This window comes from Rhinolophus sinicus, linkage group LG02, assembly GCF_036562045.2.
Source record: "Rhinolophus sinicus isolate RSC01 linkage group LG02, ASM3656204v1, whole genome shotgun sequence".
NCBI lineage: Eukaryota > Metazoa > Chordata > Mammalia > Chiroptera > Rhinolophidae > Rhinolophus > Rhinolophus sinicus.
Window position 1 is genome coordinate 95,074,712 of NC_133752.1, and position 22,333 is coordinate 95,097,044.

A 22,333-nucleotide genomic window follows, 5' to 3' on the forward strand; every position below is an offset into this window, starting at 1 on the left:
ACATATCACTTGGACTTAATAATGCTACAGTTGTGTAATTATTGTGTTTGCTGCATAGGGTTTTTCACAGGGAAATATTTTCAGTTCTATTTTCCCAACAGTGAAAGGAATTGTGTCTTCATACTGACCCCTAGTGGCAGTTTGGGAGGAAGTTGGGGGAGGGGCAAAAAAGGTACTGGAAGAATTGCTCTGCAGTTTAGTGAAACGCCCACTAATTTAATTTGAAACACTCTCCAGCGTGTCTAAAATAATATTTTAAAACAGTGTTAAAAGATTGTGATCTGGAAAGCATTTCATTATGATGCTTTTAAAGAGATAATATTCTACTGCTAAAAGTGTTGGCGACTTGAATGTGTAGCTGAAAATTGTGTGAAAACGAAAATTTCACACTCACATGCAAATTTGGAAGTATGATGATATTTTCCCATGATCTAAGAAATCTCGACAGGATATAGGGAAATGTCTGTCCTTGTGTCTCACTGAGTATGAGCAGATGACAATGATAGCTGGCATGTGTGGGCCAGGCATTGAGCTAAGTACTTGAAATGGAATGTATCATTTAATCTGCGGGGTAGGGGATATTATCTTTACGGCCACTTTGCAGATGAGGACACAGAAGCACGGTCTTTGTTCAAGGTCAAAGGTGGGGTGAACACTCAACACCGAGGCAGTCTGCTTGGTAGGTCCATAGGGAGCTTGCAGTAGTTGAAGCTCTTAGCTTCTACCCTTGCAACTTTCTCTCTCTGTCGCCTACTTACTGCCTCCTTGACTCTGAACTTCTCCAAATCTTCCCCACCGAAATGTTTCCCTTAGCTGTACTGATCTCTCTGAATTCCTCCAGACTATAATGGCCAGGGTTCCTTGAATGCTAATAGGCACCTTTGGAAGAGTGAGTTTTCATCCCTTCCTTTCCTTTCTACCCTCCTTCCACCTTTTTCCCACGTATCTCTCCCCATTATCCCTCCTTTCTTCCTCCTCTTCCTCTTCTTCCTCTTCCCCTTCCTCCTATAAAGAGCAAGAAAAAGGGAAAACGTGTATCCAACGGCTGGTGAGAATTTCCCACTATGCTATAAATCCAAGTGTTCTCCCTCATTTCTCATTCCCTAAGGAATGATGAAGTGAATCAAATAGATTCTAGCTTATTTTTTTTTTCTAGAAAATGCTGTACTTTTTGAAGCTTAAGAGATTGATAATTGTAAAAATGGTAATGGACGAAAAGTCAGACCACCATGGTTTTGATCCTATCTATTGATTGAATTGCTTTGCGAGCAAGTTTTTAAGTCTTTCTAAATTTCACCTTTCTTAACTATAAAATAACAACAAAAAAGTGAATCTAGATTATCAACTGTATTTTATGCCTCTGAGTGATTCCCTTCTACCACTATCACAGAGAATCTGGAACACAACTTCCACTAGGGACTAGATGGGACCACGCTTTACTACTGTTATCATTTTATCCCCAAAGCTAAGGAAGCTATAATCTATAAATTTACTCGTAGTTTTCTTTTGTAATTATTTCACCATTATTTGGGTGTTTTTATGTGTTAGGCACCATTCTAGGCTGTAGGGCTACAGTAGGGAATACGACAAAGTTTCCATGAAACTGCTTTCACGAAACTAATATTTCAGTCAGGGAGACAGACAATATATGAAAAAATTTAAAAAGGTAATTTCAGAAGTGATAACAGTATAGATTAAATAAAACAACACAATGTCACAGAGAGGGACATGAATGACACCGGGGTTATGAAAAGGGTCATATGGAATGACACAGAGCTCATCAAAAAAGTCCGCTCTGAAGAAGTGTCATTAGAGCTGATGAGAATAAGCCAGTCCTGGCAAGTGCCTGGGGAGTTTTATTTGCTGTCACACTAGAGCATTCAGCATCTTTATTATTCAGTTAAGAAAATCAACAATATGTATCTCTAATTATTTTGGGATTGTGTCCCTTGTCATCTACAAATATGTAAATAGACTGATTTCCAGGCTAGAAACATTTGGTAACTGCAAAAGCCATTTATTATGAGTATTATAACACCTTGACCATTATTCCTATTGTAGCAGGAGACAAGTCAACCATGTAAAATGAAAACAGTTGTTCTTTCCTGACGGCAGCTGGTTAATTATTGGCAGGCATTCCAGCTTTTGAAACAGAAGGTGGCATGTATGGAAGTGAAGTATTATGGCTGAATAGATAGGTCAATAAGGATTCCATGTCACTTGTAAGAAAATTACATTTGATTTCCCTAGACTTTGATTGACAGCCTCATAATTGGTGACAAAAGCCTGCATGCTGTTTGTAGAGGTGCTGGGTTAGCATGCACTAGTATCTTTGCAACTAGCATTTCTCTCTTGAGAAACCATGATGTCACAGCAACTGTGGCAGAAAAGCACATTCTGAAAGTCTCAAAATCATGCACTAAGGCACATCAGTATAATAGAAACAATTTGGTTTCACATACTTAAAAAATTTTTTTGCATTATTCTTATTTTGCTATAAGTCTCAAAACTTCACACATTTGTGTCTCTGACTGGGTTTTACTTCAATAATTATGTTACTTAAAAACTCTTTGTGTTAAACATTTGCCTGCAACTAATTGTGATTTCTCCCTCACTACTGATAAGCTTCTTTAAATAAGATTTCTTAAAAAGGAGAAAATTCTCCTGGCAACTTTTGTCAATCCTGGAGTTCAGCCAGAGTTCGAGGGCACATATTGCAGTCTTCTGCAGCTGTGGGGCTGCAATAGGGTCATAGCTGTTTTGGTCAGAAATTGATCAATTTAACGAACACTCGACATCTTGGGTCATTACCTTCGTTGAAAAACTGGCTGCAACAAGAGTCAGGAATCCTGTTCACAGCATTCCATATCTGGCTGCAATAACCAGGGACCTGTTTCTCATAATGGCAAGTGTCCCACCCCCAAGCACCTGTATTGACTCACCCGGAGCCTGCAAGGCTTAGACACGCCAACCCAGAGTCACTGCGACATATGCACCTCTCCTGACCACTTGCAGTGTCTCTGCTGCCAATATGTCTTCCTTGGTATGACAAAACTCACAGAGACATATGAAATGTCATGCTGGTGGGAATGGTTGCAATCACTGTTAACAAACAAGGTTCTGATTGCCAATATTACCATCTGTTCCATCAGGTTCCTCATATTACCCTGTATGTGGGCTCTGTTAAACAGATTTTCGTACTGCCCAAGGTCACCCTTGATTCATGTAACTAGACTTTGCAGATGTGTTAAATGGGAAACTGCAGCAAGGATCAAATTCTGAGAGGTAGCAAATAATGTCATCTAATAACACAACCAATATAGAGTCAACGATGTCTGCAAAGACAAAATATAGACATCACTTGTTATATAAAATAGATAAATCCCAAAGAAGTTTTCTAAAGCACAAGATAAACTCCATATAAAAATTATTTCACTATATAATTACAGAATCATTGGGGGTGGGGAGGAAATAACCTGATTTCAAGAGCAGCTATAAATGACACAAGTGGAGATCCCAGTTTTGTTGGGTCCTGTCCCTTCTTGCAAACTTAAAGCTGAGCTGAGTACTTTTCCCTCATCCCTTCTCGACACCCACAGAGGTTTTTTTCATCACTCCCTCTGAGTTGATTGCAGCCAATTAAAATACATTGATCTTGTCAGTACTGGGGATATAAATAAGATTCAAACACTGCCAGGTACAGACATAGCAAAGAGGAGGAGGGAGTGATCAACAAGGAGGGGCAGTGATGGTTACAGATGGCTTTGCAGAGAAAGAGATGGTTGAGCAGGTTTTGAAGGATGAGCTTGAGTTCCTCAGGCAGGGGTGCGGGAGGGATAGGGAACGGTGTTTTGGGCAAAGGGAACAGGTATGCAAAGGCAAGCAGACATGAAATCGCACAGTATTTTCAGTGAGCCGAAAATAGACACTATTTGTGTAATTGAATTTTCCCTTAATTATGTTCTTAGTGCCCATGCTTTTGCATTGTGGGGCTTGGACTTCCATGAAAAACTTTGTGCTGAATTCCTTTCCATAACAAGTGCTGGAAAATAATATTTCCAGATTGCTACTGTTCCCTGATTGTGAACATTTGTGCCAAACATCATTTTTTAAACAAAAAGAAGTGTAAATATGTTTAGCAAACAAATGCTCTGAGCTCGTGTAAAAAAGAGAACCTAGTTTGGGGATCAAGAAATGCTTTCTTGAGGAAGAGATATTTGTCCTGACCCTTGAAAAATGAGTGGGATTATCCAGGGGGAAGAACAAGTTAGGAAGTGGGAACAACATATGGAAATTCCCTGAGTTGAGACAAAGCCTGCCATATTGCAGGTTGTCAGACAGGCCCAGTGCACAGGGCAGCCAGAAGGGGTGGTAGGGCAGGTGGGCGGGGGACAGAGAAGGCTCGGCTCCCACAGGGTCACAAGGCCATGTGAGAAATCTGAGGCCTCATCTAAGCAATGGGAAACCATCAAAGTTCTAACTAGTGGAGCGATATGATATTTATTATTTTAAAAGATCATTTTAGCTGTAAGATGGAGAAAAGATTGGAGGGGAAGAGGAGAGACCTGTCAGGAGAGTATTTATACCAACCCACAAGAGAGGATGCTGGACTAGATTCAGTGAGAGAGACTGAGATGGAGCAAAGGGAGAGAGTTGAGAAATATGGAGGAGGAAAATAGTCAGGATTGGTAATAGATTGGATACACATAACATGTCAAACTTCACTGATATAAACAGATGTTTTTATACATTTCCTTTGTTGGTGTTTATCTTGGTTCTTTTTTCAACTTACATTTTAAACTCTTACTTGATTAAACTCCAGTTGGATGGAGAGCAATGATAGTAAATATAAGAAAATATTTTCAGATTATTGTGATGACATATGGTCCTATAATTCTGGATTTTGTAACAAAGCAGTTTGACTTCCGTCCCATTCATTTGGATAATGCTGTACTATCTAGGAAACTGAAATGTGTTTTAAAAATATAACAGGCTTTAGCTTGTGTATATATAAGACAGGGAGAAAGAAAATAGAATGTCTTGGGTTTGAAAGGCATGAAATTAAGCAAGTTTTTTTAAGAAGTACAAGTCTGCATTCTTTTTATAATTGAAATTAGGTTTGTATTTTTTTAGGTAAGAATAATAGCTTGAGTTTTCACCATAATAATTTAAACTCAGTGATGCTTTTTACACTTAAACAGAGCTGCACATAAATTAGGGGCAGATATGTACATATCACGGAAGTGGTTCTCCCAGCTGTGCGTGTATGATTTGTCTTTCTGTGCTGGCAGTTATGTTCAATTTAGTAAAAGCTATATTCCACTGTGTCCTAGAATCTTTGTGTGTTTTTTTAAACAGCTAGGGTTTTATGTACTTCCCTTTACTGCTTCCATAAAGAGCAAAGAAAAGAGCAGAATGTGGAGTATAAATGAACCAAGGCCAAATATGATGTTGTACAGAGGAAAGGAAGAGACAAAGCTCAAACAGAAAGGCTGTGAGCAGAGGCATACCTGATGAAAATCATTGTAGCTCCATGACTACATTTTTTTTATAAATAAGAGAAACTAAAACGATGCAGCATGACCCTATGTACTCACTTAAATTTTCTAAAAGCTCCCTGACACACACAAAAGACAAGGTCTTTGAGAATTTATTGATATGCATTTACCTAATATACTTCTGGCTTCTGTCATGGATGCCACTGAAATATCTCCACTGTGTGCTCTTTCTTTACTCTACAAGATGTTTTAAAAAGTGAACATTGATTGTCAAAGGAAAAACCACTAAGTGACAAAAGATTCTTGCATTTTAGCCAAGGTATGTTTATAATGATTAAAAACTACAAAGTATTTGGTTTCAGGAATTGATTGCATTAAGTGCCTGAAAATAAATCAGAGGAAAAAATGATTTTTGAAAAAGTTAAAATATATATTAATTAAAGTACATGCATAAATTAAAATTCTTGCTTGCAGTTTTTTTCTTAGTTCAGTGTTTCAACTGTAAGTTGAATATGAGAAGTTTCTGATAAACAAATATATGAGAGCCCCAAATTTTCCCTTACTCATAAAATCAAATGACCACCATGTCAATTAATGATAGGAGAGAGAATTAAAAATGAAATTATGTTAGAAATGTTTATTTTATCCCCTAAGAAAGGAAATTAAATGCTGTCCCTTAGGTTATTATAGTGATGTGTAGGGCCTTCCTCTCAATATTTTTATATTAATAAATTTCTTTACATGTCGTCTAAGAGATGCCTTCCCAGAGGCACCACAAAAAAGTGTTAAGTATACACCAAGTATGGGAGAAATGGGACTAGGCGCTGACTTTGCCTTGGTATCAGTATGGTATTTTCTGGATGGATTTATATGAACCAGGACTGGGAGGTACCTTGAACATTTACACCAACCATGCCCTTCATGCTCTATCGCTGCCACCTCCCTTCCTTTCATTCCCGCCCAATCCCTGCTGTTCAGGCTCCTTCAGAGCTGGTTTGTGTCACAATCACAACTTCCTTTCACCTAGAGCTACCGTCTTCTTTCCAAGATTTTGTTTTCTCTCTTTGATGGACAATCGTGATAACTTCTCCTCTTGAAGTTGTCAATTCTCCTTCACCATCAGCAAATTTGACAGTACCAAATTAAATTTAGCTCTGCGGAATACGTGGTGATAGGCTAAATCATGTAGCCCACTCGTTTTTTGTTGTTGTTTTTTTCAATGTTGGTTATTAAAATCCTAAATGAAACAATGTGTCAAATATAAACTTAAAGAAGATGTCATTATTGGAGCCTCAAGTACGCTTTTATTCTTGATTACCTTTATTCCCATGATGATTTAAATGAATTTTTAACACATGATTTTGAGTTGTCCTTTAAAACAGGATGCTCTATATATCTTATGGTTTGGAACATCTCTTATTTGAAGCCATTCCAAACATTACAACACATAATTAAATCATCTTCCACTGATTAAAATGATCTGTTTTTTATTTTCACTATTGTATGAGCTTTTTAAGTATTTACAAGGCACGGACTATAGAAAGTATGTTATTCTTAAAAGGAGATTTAGGCATCCTAATTGTGAAAAATGTTAATATGTTAATGGATAATTATAGTCATTTTATACTAGAAATGGGAAATTTAATAACTGAATATGCCTACATTACTAAAATTATATATTTAATGTCAAGATCATGACTTTGATTTTTAATGTCTAACTTGTAAAAGCAACATTCACATCAAAATTATTTGCTGCCTTCAAATGTGTTAAATTCTGCCTTCAATTGACAACATAATTTGAAAAAGGGGAAGATGGGTTAAAGAATTTTAACTTAACCAAGAGTTCCCATGTTCATTCATTCCTGCTATTTAAAGCTTTGTTTTTTTACTGGTTAGGAATATTATACTAGACTTTTTTTTTTAATAGAATTTTCTGATCTGATAAGTATCACTGATTTAAAAAAATTGGCCGTAGAAGTGTTTCTATGAAGCATCATACATTTTTCTATAACCAAAAGCTGTGGATGTAGGAAAAGGATTAAATTCATTCATACCTGACATTTCCCCAGACTCCATTTAAATCACTATAGTGCCTCAGTTCTGGGCTCATCGCATTGTAGATTATTTTATTTCTAAAACTGTATTTATGTACTCATTTGTTTTATAGGCTCAGTTGTATGTTCTAAAGATCATTTCTTGAACTTGGATAAATGACACTCATTTCTCCTAAATTTACGCAGTGCTGCTGCCGAGGCTGATGGTATTGATCCATTAATAAACATCCTGTCCAGTAAACGAGATGGAGCCATTGCCAACGCGGTCACGGTATTAACGAACATGGCGATGCAGGAGGCACTGCGTGTGAACATTCAGCATCATGACGTCATGCGCGCCCTCGTCAGCCCGCTGCGTTCCTCCAACACAGGGGTGCAGAGCAAAGCCGCCCTCACCATTGCTGCGACCGCGTGTGATGCTGAGGCCAGGACAGAGGTGAGAGTTTTAATAACATTTTGCTCTCATTTTTCTGGTCCATATGTATGGGTGGATTCATGTGAAACATTTTCAAGTGTTTGAACCGACCCATCATTGAAGCCCCTCAAAACTGGTGCGACACTTTGGAAAACAAATGGGCATTATCTAGCAAAGAAGGTGAGCATACCCTGTAAATCAGCAGTTCTGCTTCTAAGATAATCTCATGCCTCTGTGCTCTAGGAAGCACTGTTTATAATATCTAAACAACTGGAAACAAACCAATTGTCCAGTTGTGAAGAGATAAATTATGGTATATTCATAAAATGGAATCGCACATCAGTGAAAATGAACGAACTATAGCTACAGACATCAGCAGAGATGAACCTCAACAAGCTTAATGCTGAGCAAAATCCAGTTGCAGAAGAAAGTATCTTATGATTCCATTTATGTAAACATTCAGATATATACAAAGCTAAGAAATATGTTGTTTGGGCATATATTTATATAAGTTAAAACTATAAAGAACACTGAGAGAATGATTAATGCCAAGTTCAAGTGGACTCCCTAATAAAAATAAAATAAATAAAATAAATAAATAAATAAATAAAGGTTAAATAGGCCTAGCCAAAAAAAAAAGAAAGAAAGAAAGACACTCTATTACATGCTATGATTGCTGGTTATAGGAATTTCAGTTGATATAACTTCAGGGACCGTGCCAGGACCAGAAGACATTGAGAAGGTTAGGCACTAAATGTGAGATGACAAAATCACAGACAGCCCTGTATAACACAATGAAAATGGTAAACTGGCAACCACATGAGAAGAAGGAACAGAGAGAGACAGGCAGGATACGGGGCGGGGTGGGAGGTGGGGAATGGGCAGCAAATGAGCTCAGTATCCCAAATAGGAATAAAAATAGAACAGAGTTCAGCCTATCAGGCAGAACTACGTGGGGCATCTGACTGGGGGTCAAATGCCAAAATGGACACATAACATTAGTGACATGAATCACTCTCATTAGACTTAGTTTCTGAAAGACCATTTCTTTTTCTGCAATAGACATTACTATTAGCTTGCTTGTTTCATTGCCATTATTAACTAATCCTAATGAGACTCCCAGTTACAGTGCAAAAGGTTGCATTAATTTAATGTCCCCTAAGCTATTTTCTATGTTGCTCTCATTCAAAAACATACTGAGTATCAAGTTTACTTTGCCAGGAAATATCGTAAAACGATGAACTTCAGTTTCCTTATCTGTAAAATAATAGTATATCCCCATCAGGTTGTGTTGAAAATGAAATGAGACAGAGCTATAAAATACTTAACAGAATAATTGGCACCCAGCATACATGCAATAAAAGTTAGCTATTATTTCTGTTATTGATATTACTGTTACTGTAAGAACCAGATGACAATTGCCATTGTAACCTAAATTGAGCTATAAACCAATAAAATCTAATCTTTAAACCAAAGAAAGAAAGAAAGAAAGAAAGAAAGAAAGAAAGAAAGAAAGAAAGAAAGAAAGAAAGAAAGAAAGAAAGAAAGAAAGAAAGAAAGGTTTCCTCTTGAGAGATTAAGGATGTGGATATGACTCAGAGGCACACACGGGTTCACGGTCATTGGAATGTGCTATTTCTTAAGCTGGGTGGTAGACAAACAGGTGTGCGTTTTACTGTGATTCTTGAAATCATACATATGGGTTACACATATTCTTTTGTGTCTCTTATATTTCAAAATTTGAAAACATAGAATTGGATTTTTTATAAGACCATTACATAAAAGTGTTTAGTACTTGTGGTTGGTCTTATTAAGTCTTCACAATGATTTAAAATAACCCTACAAACATCACTTTATCTCTTGCTTTTCTCATATTCATTTGTCACCATGGCACTCATTCAAATGGCATAGGCCTTTGTTCCTCTCTCCTGAATAAAAGAGACAATCACTAACATTTATTGAGCACTTACTATGTGCCAGGCACTCTACTAAGCACTTTACATTCATTTAAGCCTCACTGGAAATAGGTATGTTTGTAATCCCCATTTAACCTATGAGGACAGTGAAGCTTAAAGAAATAATGTGCTCCAAGCCAAGTTGCTAAGTGGTAGATCAGAGCTATGAAAACACTTCTTTCTGAGTCCAGAGCCCATGCACTCAACCCTGTGCTATCTACTCAGACAACTACCAAATTGTTCCTTTTCTCTCTCTTAGATAGCTATTCTGGCTCAGTTCATTTGTATTCATCCATTAAGGTGGTAAGATAGTCACCAAAGATTTACTTATGTGAAAGACACTATATGAAGCACTGAGAACACAGTGATAAACAAAAGTGTCTTAGTCATACCTCTATTCACCTTGCAGAGTAGTCCATCTATTTCCTGGAATATTGCCGCTGACTCCTTAATGCCTTCCCTAACCCTGCCACCTCCTATTTCCCACATTGCCTCCAGACTGATCTTTCAAATATGTGGCCTTCATCACATCATTGCAAGTTCCCGGTGGCATGCCATTGCCCATGATAAAGGTTAAGCTTCTCATGTAATATGCAAGGGCCTTCTGTGATCCACACCTGCCTATGTAAGCCTGAAGTCGCCTCCCAGGTGGAGCCCTATACTCTAGAAATATCATACTATTTGTAATTAGTTAGCAAGCTCTGTTCTCTTATTTATACTTCCTTGATTTCTCTGCTTTTGTCAACCTGATAAACTCCTGTTTCTCCTTCAAAACCCAGCTCAGCCATTCTGTCCTAAAACTTGGGTGTATCCTCTTCTTGCTCCCATTACACCCATGCGGGCCTCCCTTGTCCTCCATTTCACATTCTATGGTTCTTGTATGAAAGGCTATAATGAGGTCCTTTAGGAAAAGGGACTGAGGGTTTCCTTCCCTGTGTCCAGGTCATTAACACACATCTGGCACACAGCATATGCTTAACAAACAACTGTTTGTTTAACTAAATGAATGAGTAAATGAAATGAATGACTGAATGGAGGAATGGAGGAATGAATGGAGGGATTAACAAATGAATTAGACCTTTGCCAAAAGAACCCATGGAGTTAGATTACTATCTTGTATTCTACTCAGAAATAAAGATGTTCAGAAATTTGTCTTGCTAAGCATAAGATGTCTCAGGAAATTTTTCTAAGGTGCCCAAGTTACATATGTTGACGTGCATGACCTGCCAGAGTCGGTATGTTTGAGAAGAAAATTATTGAAAGTGGATCATATCCCATAAGGACTTTTGTCTTCAGGTTCCATACATAGAGACTGGCAGACTATTCCTTTTGCTCTCCAGGCTCAGATAATGGAGTATTGCATTTCATAGAGTGACCCAAGAGCTCTATCAAATCTTTTTCTTCTGGTTGGAATAAATTTATACATGAGTCATTTCTTTTAATAATATAATTAATGTAATTCTGTTCAGTTCTCTTCTTTTTCTTCTCTTTTTCACTTTTTGGAGAAACAAAGAGAAGACACTGTGCAAGGATAACAAAAATAGCTCTCTTTCTATGGAACTGTTTCAGAATTGCTTTGTCCACACTGCTGCCTTGGTGGCAATGTCCAGTGACACAGGTGGCACATACCTGCATCGGTTCCTCCTGCCCAGCCTTAGGGACTATATTAGTTTCCTATTGCTGCCATAACAAATCACTGCAATTTAGTGATTTAAAGAAATGCAAATCCACTATCTTACAGTTTGGGAGATCAGAAATCTGAAAATGGATCTTATGGGCTAACATCAAGGTGTTGGCACAGCTGTGATCTTTCTGGAGATGTTAGGGGAAAACCCATTTCCTAGCCCTTTCTAGCTTTGACCAGTACCTGCATTCCTTGGCTGTGGCCCCTTCCTCTATCATTACAACTTCTGTTTCCACATGTCTCTTTTCTCTGCTCCTGGCACTCTTGTCTCCCTTTTTTAAGGACCCTTGTGATTACCACCTGATAATCCTTGTGGGCCCATCTGATAATCCAGGACAATATCCCCATCTCAACTCTTTAACTTAATCACAATGGCAAAATCCCTTCTAGGATCAAGAACATTCTTCGGTCCACCTCAGGGCCTAATGGACACTTGGTGTTAAGGGAGCCGAGCAAATAAACACAGGACATCTCACTTCTAGGCAGCGACAAGATGGTCTTTCCAAAATCATGATGACCCCCCTCAATTACTTTACTGTCACCTCTTCTTGACTGTGAACGGAAAGCTGGGCTCCCGTCTCTAAGGGTTTTCAATTGATTTCCCACCCCCCTGAATTTAATAAATCTAAATGTGGACACATTGTAAAACGTTTTTACATAGGTACAACCTTTCTTTAAACAACTAAATAACGAGATTTTTTTTAAAAGCACAATATTTATATTCTGTACTCCTAATGTGCAAAATGTTGGTTTCTACTTTTAGTTAAGAAATGCAGGTGGATTGGAGCCCCTCGTACAGCTTCTGCGCTCAAAGAATGATGAAGTCAGAAGAAATGCCAGCTGGGCTGTCATGGTCTGTGCCAGTGATGAGCTGACGGCCACTGAATTATGCAAGTTCGGGTGAGTGGATGTGTCTCAAGTTTCTGGCTCATATGAAGAGCGGAAGACAAAGCAGCACACACTTTAGGCCCACGGAGGGTCAAGCAGAGTCTATCCCCTCCCCGCCCCTCAGTCTGCAGAGCGCTCAGTGGCTCTGCATGTCATAACATGGGCCTTACCTCTGAAGGGACTGCCTAGTGGAAGCAGGGTCCTTCCCCGGTCCTGCCTACCTAAGGATCTCCTTCATCACCTTTACAAATCATCTTCAACATTTCCACTTTTTCATCTTGAGAAATGCATCCTTTTCGTTTTCATCTGCTTTGTAACACAATCCCACTTCTCTCTCAACTTTCAAGGCTAAAATAAAATGGGTGAGCCATGACAACCATCTCCATTCTTCTCCCTCCCCGATCCAAACCTTTTCATCAGAATGACATACCTGGCCAACCTTGCCAAGTCAGTTCTTACCCACAGCAGATGAGTTAGTTGCCTTTAGCATATCAGCAAATAGGGTTTTTAGGTACCACAGACAAGTTTACCCTATTTCTAACCATTTTTATTCTTTGTATATATTGCCCAGTTATCTGCAAAACTTGGGGTCCAATACTAATTTTGCTTTAAATGAAGAATTTTCTTTTAAAGTGTCCTTTTCAACTTTTTGAAGATGAGTTACCATAAGGCATATACATTCTTAAAAAGGCCTGCTTTGTCTTCATAACTCTGTCAGTATTACTTTCTCTAAAAAGGTGGAATAACTTTAACCTTTCCATCTCAGTCTTTTATTCAGGATCTCAGCTAGTTATATAAATGAGATCTTAATGTTGGATTGCGTACATAAAGCAAATAATTACTTTTGCTTTTATTGACAGGGCTTTAGATATCCTTGAAGAAGTTAATCTATCAGTAAGTCGAAAAAATAAATTCAGTGAAGCAGCTTATAACAAATTGCTCAATAACCACCTCCCTCTGAAATATAGCCAGACAGGCTACTTGTCATCAAGTAACATAATTAGTGATGGATTCTATGATTACGGTCGGGTAAGTAGGAGCACTAATTTGTATTTTAGTACATATGATAATAACTTCTTCTTTAATCATGATGCCATTACAATGCAATTTTATAACCATCTAACATAATTTATATTTTTTATAGACAGAAACTTGGGGATCTGAACTTCATCCTTAACTTTATTTTTGTCTGGCTATACAATTTTGCATTTGTGTAACTAGAATCTGATTACTTTTACTTAAATGAACTTGCTATGCTAGGTTAAGTTTCAGAGAAGATATGAAAGAAGCAACATTTTCAGTTTTGGGATTCTGTTACTTCTAGGGCTCAGTGTTAGTGATGAGGACACAAGTATAAGTTTTTAATTTTATTAATTATAATTTAATTGACATTAACCAAACTGTAATGCTGGATTTAAAAATGTATGTAGAATTACATTTATTTAACTACATTTCTAATTATGATATTTAAAACAATATACCAGGGATGCCAAAAAATGTACAAATTTTAAGAGATGTTATCTATGTATTGCTTTTTAAAGTTGAATTGAATTACAGTAGCAATGTGTAGTATGACGTTCGCTCAAAAGATGGCGTTAATCAAATGAATGCTAGCATCATTCGTTGTATTACAATTTTAATACAGATTTCTCCTTTCTTAAAATGTGTGTACATTTTTTTGGCACCCTCTGTAGAGTGTAATTCAGTGTTAATGTTGACAGCTGCTAAACATTGGTATCTTGAGGACTTTTTAACATTGCTGCTTAAGCCAGTATTTTCTACTTCTTGTGGAAGTCAAAAGCAATAAGAAGAATGAGGAAAAATTTTAAACCCACAAAATCCCTTTTAGGCAAAACTAGGGAACAGATATGATCCACAGACTTCAAAAATTTTAGGAATTACTAAAAGTCTCTGAGATCGGGTAGAAGGTGCTAAGGAGGAAGAATGAATAGTGGTAACAGATCACAGAAAACATCATTAAAAATATATACTTCCTGAGGTGATAGGAGAACTCAGAAGTACAAAAACCAAACTCTCTCTTTGCCAGTCACATGCAGGACCTCAGGAACTGGGGTGAGCAAGGCTGATAGCAGAAGCCCTCTTGGACCAATTTGGTTCAAAGAAACAGAGTAGACAGGGCCATAAAAAAAAAAAAGAATCACAGAGCTTAGCCGTGCTTACAGGAAACACTCTATCATGGTAACAATTTTAAATCATGAAAAAACAGCTAGCCTAAAACTTTACTCTAGCTTTTCCTTCTGCTTCTCCCGGCCACCATCACCACTGTACCCCCAAACACATGCACAAACCCCCATAACACATGCACAAACCCCCATAACATACGCATAAAACTCCATAAAACACACACAAACTTGCATAACACACACACAAACCCTCATAATATACACACAAACCACTGAGAAATCACTGCTCTGAGAAATCCCATCTCATTCAATGATGATAAGTTAAAAAGAACTGGCACAACATTAGTACAAAAGTCTTTAACAAGGATGAGGAAAAGAGCAGAAAAACCAACAAATATATCAGAAAAATGTTCATGGATCAGAAATTGAGATGAAATGTATTTGTTCATGAGTTTTTTAAAAAGGAGATAATATCCTTTGTAAATGAGAATACTGATTCATTCTTTCAGTAAATATTAAGTTTCTAGTATTGTCAACTTTGAATATGTCAGTGAACAAGAGACGGATCTCTACTGCCATGGCACCAGTAGGAAGAGACACACAATAAATATCACAACTAAATAAATATCACATGGAGTTCCAGTCAACATGGCAGAGTAGGTAAATGCTGTGCTTACCTTCTCTCACAACCTTAAAATTATAACTAAACTACAAAACAACCATTAGTAAGAACTGCCTGAAATCTGCTGAACCAAAGCCCTACAAATAAGGACATACAGAAAAAGCCACCTCAAGACTAGGAGGGGCAGAGATGCAGAACAGACTGTCCCCACACCTGTATAAGGGATATCTCAGCTGTGGAGGTCTCCCTCTGAGGAGCGAAGGGTCCCTGCCCCTCCCCAGCTCAGGGTTTCAGTGACAGGGAGAGAAGTCCTCATCATTTCTGGTCATAAAAACCAGCAGAGATTGTGGCTGAATGAGATGGTGGGCGGCTACACTCCCAGGCACTCCTCTTAACGGGAACATGCACAGACTTACTCACCAACAGAATCACTGGCTCTGAGCTCCAGTGCTGGGGCAGCAACTGGAGAGGTGACAGAGACACGGTGGGAGGACTGAGTTGTCTGGCTTCAGGACAAGGGCTGAATGGGGCAGCTTTTTCCCAGAAGGAGGAGCTGGCAGAAGCCATTGTTTCTTTGTTGAGCCCTCCCCGTTCCCAGCATACAGATGCAAGTGGCCACTATAGCTAAGTCTCCATTAAGTTGGCTGACACCATTAGTTTGCCACACCCTGGTGATTCTGAGACCCCACCCCACCCAACTATCGGGCATACCCAAATCGAAACCAGTGGCTTTTTCCTACAAACTGCCTGCCTTGGCTCATGCTACAGAATTTCCTAGGGTCTCTCAAAGGTTTGCAGAACCCAGAGAAGCAGCATCTGGCTTGAGCATGTTTCCTACCTCTGGCTGAGCAGCCCTAAGCCCCGCACTAGTGGTTTCCAGCCTTGGTTTGTGGCTTGGCCTCTCAAGGCACTTCGAAGCATAGTGTGGGCAGCAACCATATGCAGATTTCTTTGTGGCTCATGCTAGGTGGCCCTGGGTGGGGAATGGATTGCAGCTGAACTTGACCTGCAGCAGGTCCCCTCCCAGGTGGCCCTGGGGTTGGCACCCCCAGTGACTAGCTTTGAAACAAGCAGGAGCATCACCCAGCCACCTCCAAGGACAACACACCCCAGGGGCAGATTGGGTACCAGAGCAGGCACCAGAGTCCTGCTGAGGCAGATCCTGCTCTGTAGGGTCAGACCCTATACCACAACTCCTCCACTGTAATCATGGCCAGTTCTCACCACCAATGAACCTGAGGGTCAATCCCTCCCACTGACATGCAAACAGCAACCAAGTCTCAACTATAAGAGGAGCGCACACAAAACCCACACAAGGGACACACCTGGAGTGCATGGCTCAGGAAGACTGCACCACAGCCCTACAACACACTTACTGCATAAGACCACTCTATTAAGACCAGGAGACAAAGCAGCCCTGCCTATTACATAGAAACAAACACAGGGAGGCAGCCAAAATGGGGAGACAAAGAAACATGTCCCAAATAAAAGAACAGAACAAAGCTCCAGAAAAGAAAGCTAAACAAAATGGAGACAAGCAATCCACCAGACACAGAGTTCCAAACACTGGTTATAAGGATGCTCAATGATTTCAGGAAGAACTTCACCAAAGAGATAGGAAACATAAAAATGGAGCTAGAAAACATTTTTTTTTTAAAATTCAGAAATAAAGAATACAATAACTGAAATAAAGACTACATTACAGAGAATCAATAGCAGTAAATCAACTCAGCATAAGGTAGCAGCAAAAAGAAAAAAAAAAATCCAAAAAATTAAGGAGACTTTAAGGAACCTCTGGGACAACATCAAGCATACCAACATTTGCATTATAGGTGTACCAGAAGGAAGACAGAGAGAGCAAGGAATTGAAAACCTATTTGAAGAAATAATGACAGAAAACTTCCCTAACCTTGTGAAGGAAATAGATGTACAAGCCCAGGAAGTGCAGAGAGTCCCAAACAAGATGAATCCAAACAGGCCCACACCAAGACAAATCATGATTAAAATGCCAAGTGTTAAAGACAGAGGGAGAATCTTAAAAGCAGCAAGAGAAAAGCAGTACTGTTGAATAGCTATGACATACACCTGAAGCTAATATAATATTGTATGTTTTCTACAAGGGAGCGCCTATAAAACTGTCAGTTGATTTCTCAATAGAAACTTTGCAGGCCAGAAAAGATTGGCAGGAAATATTCAAAGTGATGAAAAGCAACGACATACAACCAAGATTACTCTACTCAGCAAAGCTATCATTTAGAATTGATGGACAGATAGAGAGCTTCCCTGACAAGATAAAGCTAAAGAAGTTCATCACCACCAAAGGGGTATTACAAGGAATCTTAGAGGGACTTCTTTAAGACATATATATATATATATATATATATATATATATATATATATACATATATACATATATACGAATAATAAAATGACAATAACTATATATCTATCAATAATTACTTTCAGTGTAAATGGATTAAATGGCTCCAATTAAAAGATTGGGTGGGCTGAATTGTTAAGAAAACAAGACACTTACATATGCTGTCTACAAGAGACTCACTTCAGATTGAAAGACACACATCGACAGAAAGTAAAGGGATAGCAAAAAGATATTTCATGAAAATAGAAACAAACGAAAAATCTGGAGTAGCAAACAAACAAAAAATACTTATACCCAACAAAACAGACTTTAAAAGAAATGCCGTGACAAGAGACAAAGAAGGACCTAGTAATCCCACTTCTGGATATTTATTAAAAAAAAACCAAAACACTGCTTCAAGAGGACATGCACATCCATATATTCATTGCAGCATTGTTTACAATGGCCAAGAGAAGAAGGCAACCTGGGTATCCCTGAATGGATGAATGGATAAAGAAGAGGTGACACACATATACAATGGAATATTACCCAGCCATAACAAAAAATGAAATTTTACCACCTGTTGCAATGTGGGTGGACCTAGAGGATATTGTGCTGAGTGTAGTAAGTCAGACAGCAAAAGACAAATGTATGATTTCACTTATAAGTGGAATCTAAAGAACAAAATAAACAAACGAAACAAAAACAAACTCATAGATACAGAGAACGTTTTGATGATTGCCAGATGGGATGGGGTTAGGTGTGAGTAAAAAAACTGAAAGGGGTTAAGAAGTACAAATTGGTTGTTGCAAAGTAGTCATGGGGATGTAGGGTATAGCATGGGGATGTAGGGATGTAAGGAATATAGTCAATAATATTGCAATAAGTAGGCATGGTGTCAGATGGGTTCTGTTGAATAACTATGATGTACACCTGAAACTAATATAATATTGTATGTTAGCCATCTTTTAATGAAAATATTTTTAAAAAATAAGATAAAAGTCCTTAAAAATAAATTGTCTCACATGATTGAAATGTTAAGAGGTATAGGATGGGGGGAGCAGAGCAGAGGCAGGATAAGGGGGCTCTGTAATGCCAGGGAGGACTAAGACTGATGGTTGTAATTTTTGAAAGTGTGATCAGGGAGGCCTCACTGAGAGGTAATACCCGAGCAAAACCATGAAGAAGGTACAGGACTTAGCCATGGGGATATCTGGGGGAAGAGCTTTCTAGGCAGAGGAATCAGTGCAGAAGCCATGGGGTGTAAACGTGCTCTGCATATTTAAGAAACAGCAAAGTCAGTATAGCTAGAGCTGAGTGAACCCAGGGGCAGAATAGTGGAGACTAAATCAGAGAGGTAAAGAGAGACCAGATCATGTGAGTCTTGTAGATTTGGGCCTTTACTCAATGAAGTGGAAAACCTTGGCAGTTTCTGGGCCAAATAATGACATGATCCGTCTTATTTTTAAAAGATCATGAAACGTATCTTGGATATGAGAGGGATCTAACTATAATGTGGTTGGAGAAAGACCTCAGAAGGTCATCTGGTCTAAACATCTTCATCAGGCTGGTAAAATTGCTAGTAGTATAGGGCTTTGTCTAGCCTATTGTCAGATGTGCTCACAATATTTTTAGTGATCTGTTTAGTAATTAGTTCCTCTTACAGACAGTAAATTCTCCCTATGTGTATAGATAGATTTGTAAACTCAAATACTTTCAGGGGCCAAACTAGTAATTCTGGTGTGAAACAGCTGAGTATAATGCCAACAGAGATGAACAGGAGCGATATATCCTGCCCAAAGGCACGATGTCCTCAAGCTCCAGGTTCCTATTGCTAAGTGTGAGTGTGTGTGTGTGTGTGTGTGTGTGTGTGTGTGTGTGTGTGAAATTAAACACCTCAAACAGCTGAGATCATATTCTTTCAGTACTCATATTAAAAAATATAACCCATGCAGATATTACTTTTCAATCTTTAAATTATCTACAGATAAATCCTGGCACCAAACTTTTGCCTTTGAAGGATCTCTGCTTACAAGAACCAAGTGATCTACGTGCTGTAATCTTAGTTAACAGTAAATCCTCTGATGTGTGAGTTTTGGGGGGAAGAAGGGGTGCAGGGAAGTGCATACTGTTTTTGTTTGTCATCATCATATGACTATGTAAAGATGCACAGTATGGTATCTTTCCTTCCCCCTGTATATCTAGCACCACCATGAAAATAAACACTGGTACATAAACTCAGAGCCTGACGTAGTAAAGACCATAGAATAACTGACACCATGGTTTTTCCTTTGACTCCATGTTATGGTCAATTCCATATGTATTTTAACAGTCAGGGCTCTGGTAAAATGAACTAAGTGAAGAAAGTATAAATAGATAAGAGCAAACCAAGACGAATTATGTTTACAACTTCCCAGAATTGTATGCAAGTGTACAGCTACTGCCCAATGTTTTTATATAATAAACAGTAGAGCTAAAAATTAAAGCTTCAATAATCTTCTTTAAAATGGTCACATATATTTATATATGTGTATAATACATTTTATGTGACACACTTTATAAAATATTTCCTATTTAGCTCATGAAAAGCTTTATAATACTTTTTGTCTTATTTTAACCTCTTCTTTATGTTTTTAAATGAATATGTCACTGTTAAAAGTTAGCTCCAAATATGATTTTCAGGGGGGAAAAAATCTGTTTTGTAGGACAAAGCTAATATTGATAAATAAATTATTTTAGTTTGTCTATAACTTCAAATACATAAAATTCTAGTTCTCCACCTCCATCTACGGAAGATAAATCCTCAGACGTTGGTTGTGGACGAAGTATTTCTTCTTCATCTTCTTTAAGAAGAACAAGTAAAGAAAAGGCCAGGTGAAAAAAAATAATCTTTTATCTATACTCAAATAATTTTCCTCTTAATTTCGGAGTAAAAAAAAAAATTAGAGTTTAGCTTTTGGCAACTTTATTCTTCTTATAGTAATATAATTTCATAATTGCTGTTTTAAATTGCTGTGGAAAAGGTCTCTGAAAAAGTAATATAATTTCATAATTGCTTGTTTAAATTGCCATGGAAAAGATCTCTGGAAAGGGAGCCAGGAAACCTCATTTGACATTTTGTCTGCTGTGAACTTACAACGAGACCATGAGCACATGACTTAGTGTCTGTGAGCAAACTTATCTGTAGATGGAATAATGCCTGATGCCTGCTTTGTAACGGTGAAAGGCATCAAAGTATATAAAGGAAGTGAAAATGCCTTATAAATTATAAAATGCCTTGCAAATGTAATGCATTGTTATTTCCCATGTGATTTAAATTGGTTGTGGTTTTTTTCAAATGACAAGAAAATATAGTTATCATTTTAGTGCTGGATTTGGATCTCCCACAGAAGAGAAGTCAGAACCTAGTTCTGGACGAAATACTGCTCTTAGCAAGAGTGCCACTAAAGAAAAAGGGTCAAGGTAGGAAATGAGGTATTTATTTTTCTCCTGATTGTAATCAGGTAAAGTTTTAATTACCCAACAAATCTGGTGAAAGGTGGGAGGTGGTGGCTTTTAAATAGGAAACTTTTCTTATGAAGTCAGTATGTTGAACTAGGTAGGACTCATGAAATGTTACTATAACTAACTTTATTTTTGTCTCTCGCTGTCTCTAAAACTTACCCAGAGGGAATTTCTTCTCCTGCCTCTAGAAGAGAACTCAGGTCATTTCCATCACTATAAAGTCCTACAGTCACTTTAATTCAAAAATGACAACAGAAACAGGTCTCTAGTTAGTCATTTAAAAATCCAACCCTGTGCAGTAATCCACTTAAAATGAACTTTTCTGTCTTCCTCCAGTGGCTGCCTTTGCAGGTGGTGACCCATTCCGGCTGCAGTGCAGTCCTCTCTTTTCCTGTGTTATGCTTTCACACCCCCACCTCACCTTGCTCACTGAAATCCCTGACTCTTTCGGAGGCCATAAGAGAGAGAGAAGGGTAACAGGACCAAGTTTTTACTTGATTGGAACAATTACAATGTGGTTTCATGCTTTTTTGACCTGGCCTATTTTAAACATGCTTTCTACTTGTTTACATAGTTTTAAACATATTATCTCTCTTGTGAGCACTCTCCTGGATTCTTCAAAAGACCATCTGGACATCCTGTGACATGCCATGACTGACCCTTTAATTATTGTTGACTTCAGCCCTTCAGAACCACTGTGGTATTGGAGACTATTTGACCCATATATTGAGCATTTACTTTCTAAACTGAGACTGTCCCCTAAGGTCTCTTAAGGTGTGGGAAGTGGTTTGTTCTCCTTCTCAAATCTCAGAGCTGTTTATTTTCTATTTCCGACTTTATTTTCTATTGTTGGTCTCTGCTGCTCATTATTCTGATCTCTGCTTCTGATCTATTGCTATTGTTCAGCGCTGACACTTCCTGCTCTTCCCTGCTTCCACTCCCTTTTCCTCCTCACCCCTTCTTTTTCTCATGTGGCCTCTTGGTGCTTCTCCTTTACCAGACTCCGAACTCCTTGAGGATAAAAACATGTGGATTGGAATTTCATCTCCAGTATTTAGTACGATGCTTGGTTGACACACATAGGCATTAGCCGTCATTCAAGACAACAGAAATCTGAGTTTTGCAGGAAATGGTCGTTTTGGACAAGGCCCACACTTATAAACTGTGTCTTGAGCAAATAGGTTACCTTCTCTTTGACCGAGTTTCCCCA

At 38.3% G+C, this 22,333-nt stretch overlaps 1 protein-coding gene across 1 annotated transcript in view; it reads left to right on the forward strand.

The window, feature by feature from the left end:
• Positions 1 to 22,333, forward strand: part of ARMC3 (armadillo repeat containing 3) — a 78,273-nt gene that overhangs the window by 51,266 nt on the left and 4,674 nt on the right. Inside the window, exons 11-16 of the mRNA XM_074324839.1 lie at positions 7,739 to 7,988; positions 12,370 to 12,506; positions 13,355 to 13,523; positions 19,607 to 19,707; positions 20,392 to 20,493; positions 20,986 to 21,081. Coding sequence (XP_074180940.1) covers positions 7,739 to 7,988; positions 12,370 to 12,506; positions 13,355 to 13,523; positions 19,607 to 19,707; positions 20,392 to 20,493; positions 20,986 to 21,081 — 855 coding nt within the window. The remainder of the gene's footprint in view (positions 1 to 7,738; positions 7,989 to 12,369; positions 12,507 to 13,354; positions 13,524 to 19,606; positions 19,708 to 20,391; positions 20,494 to 20,985; positions 21,082 to 22,333) is intronic.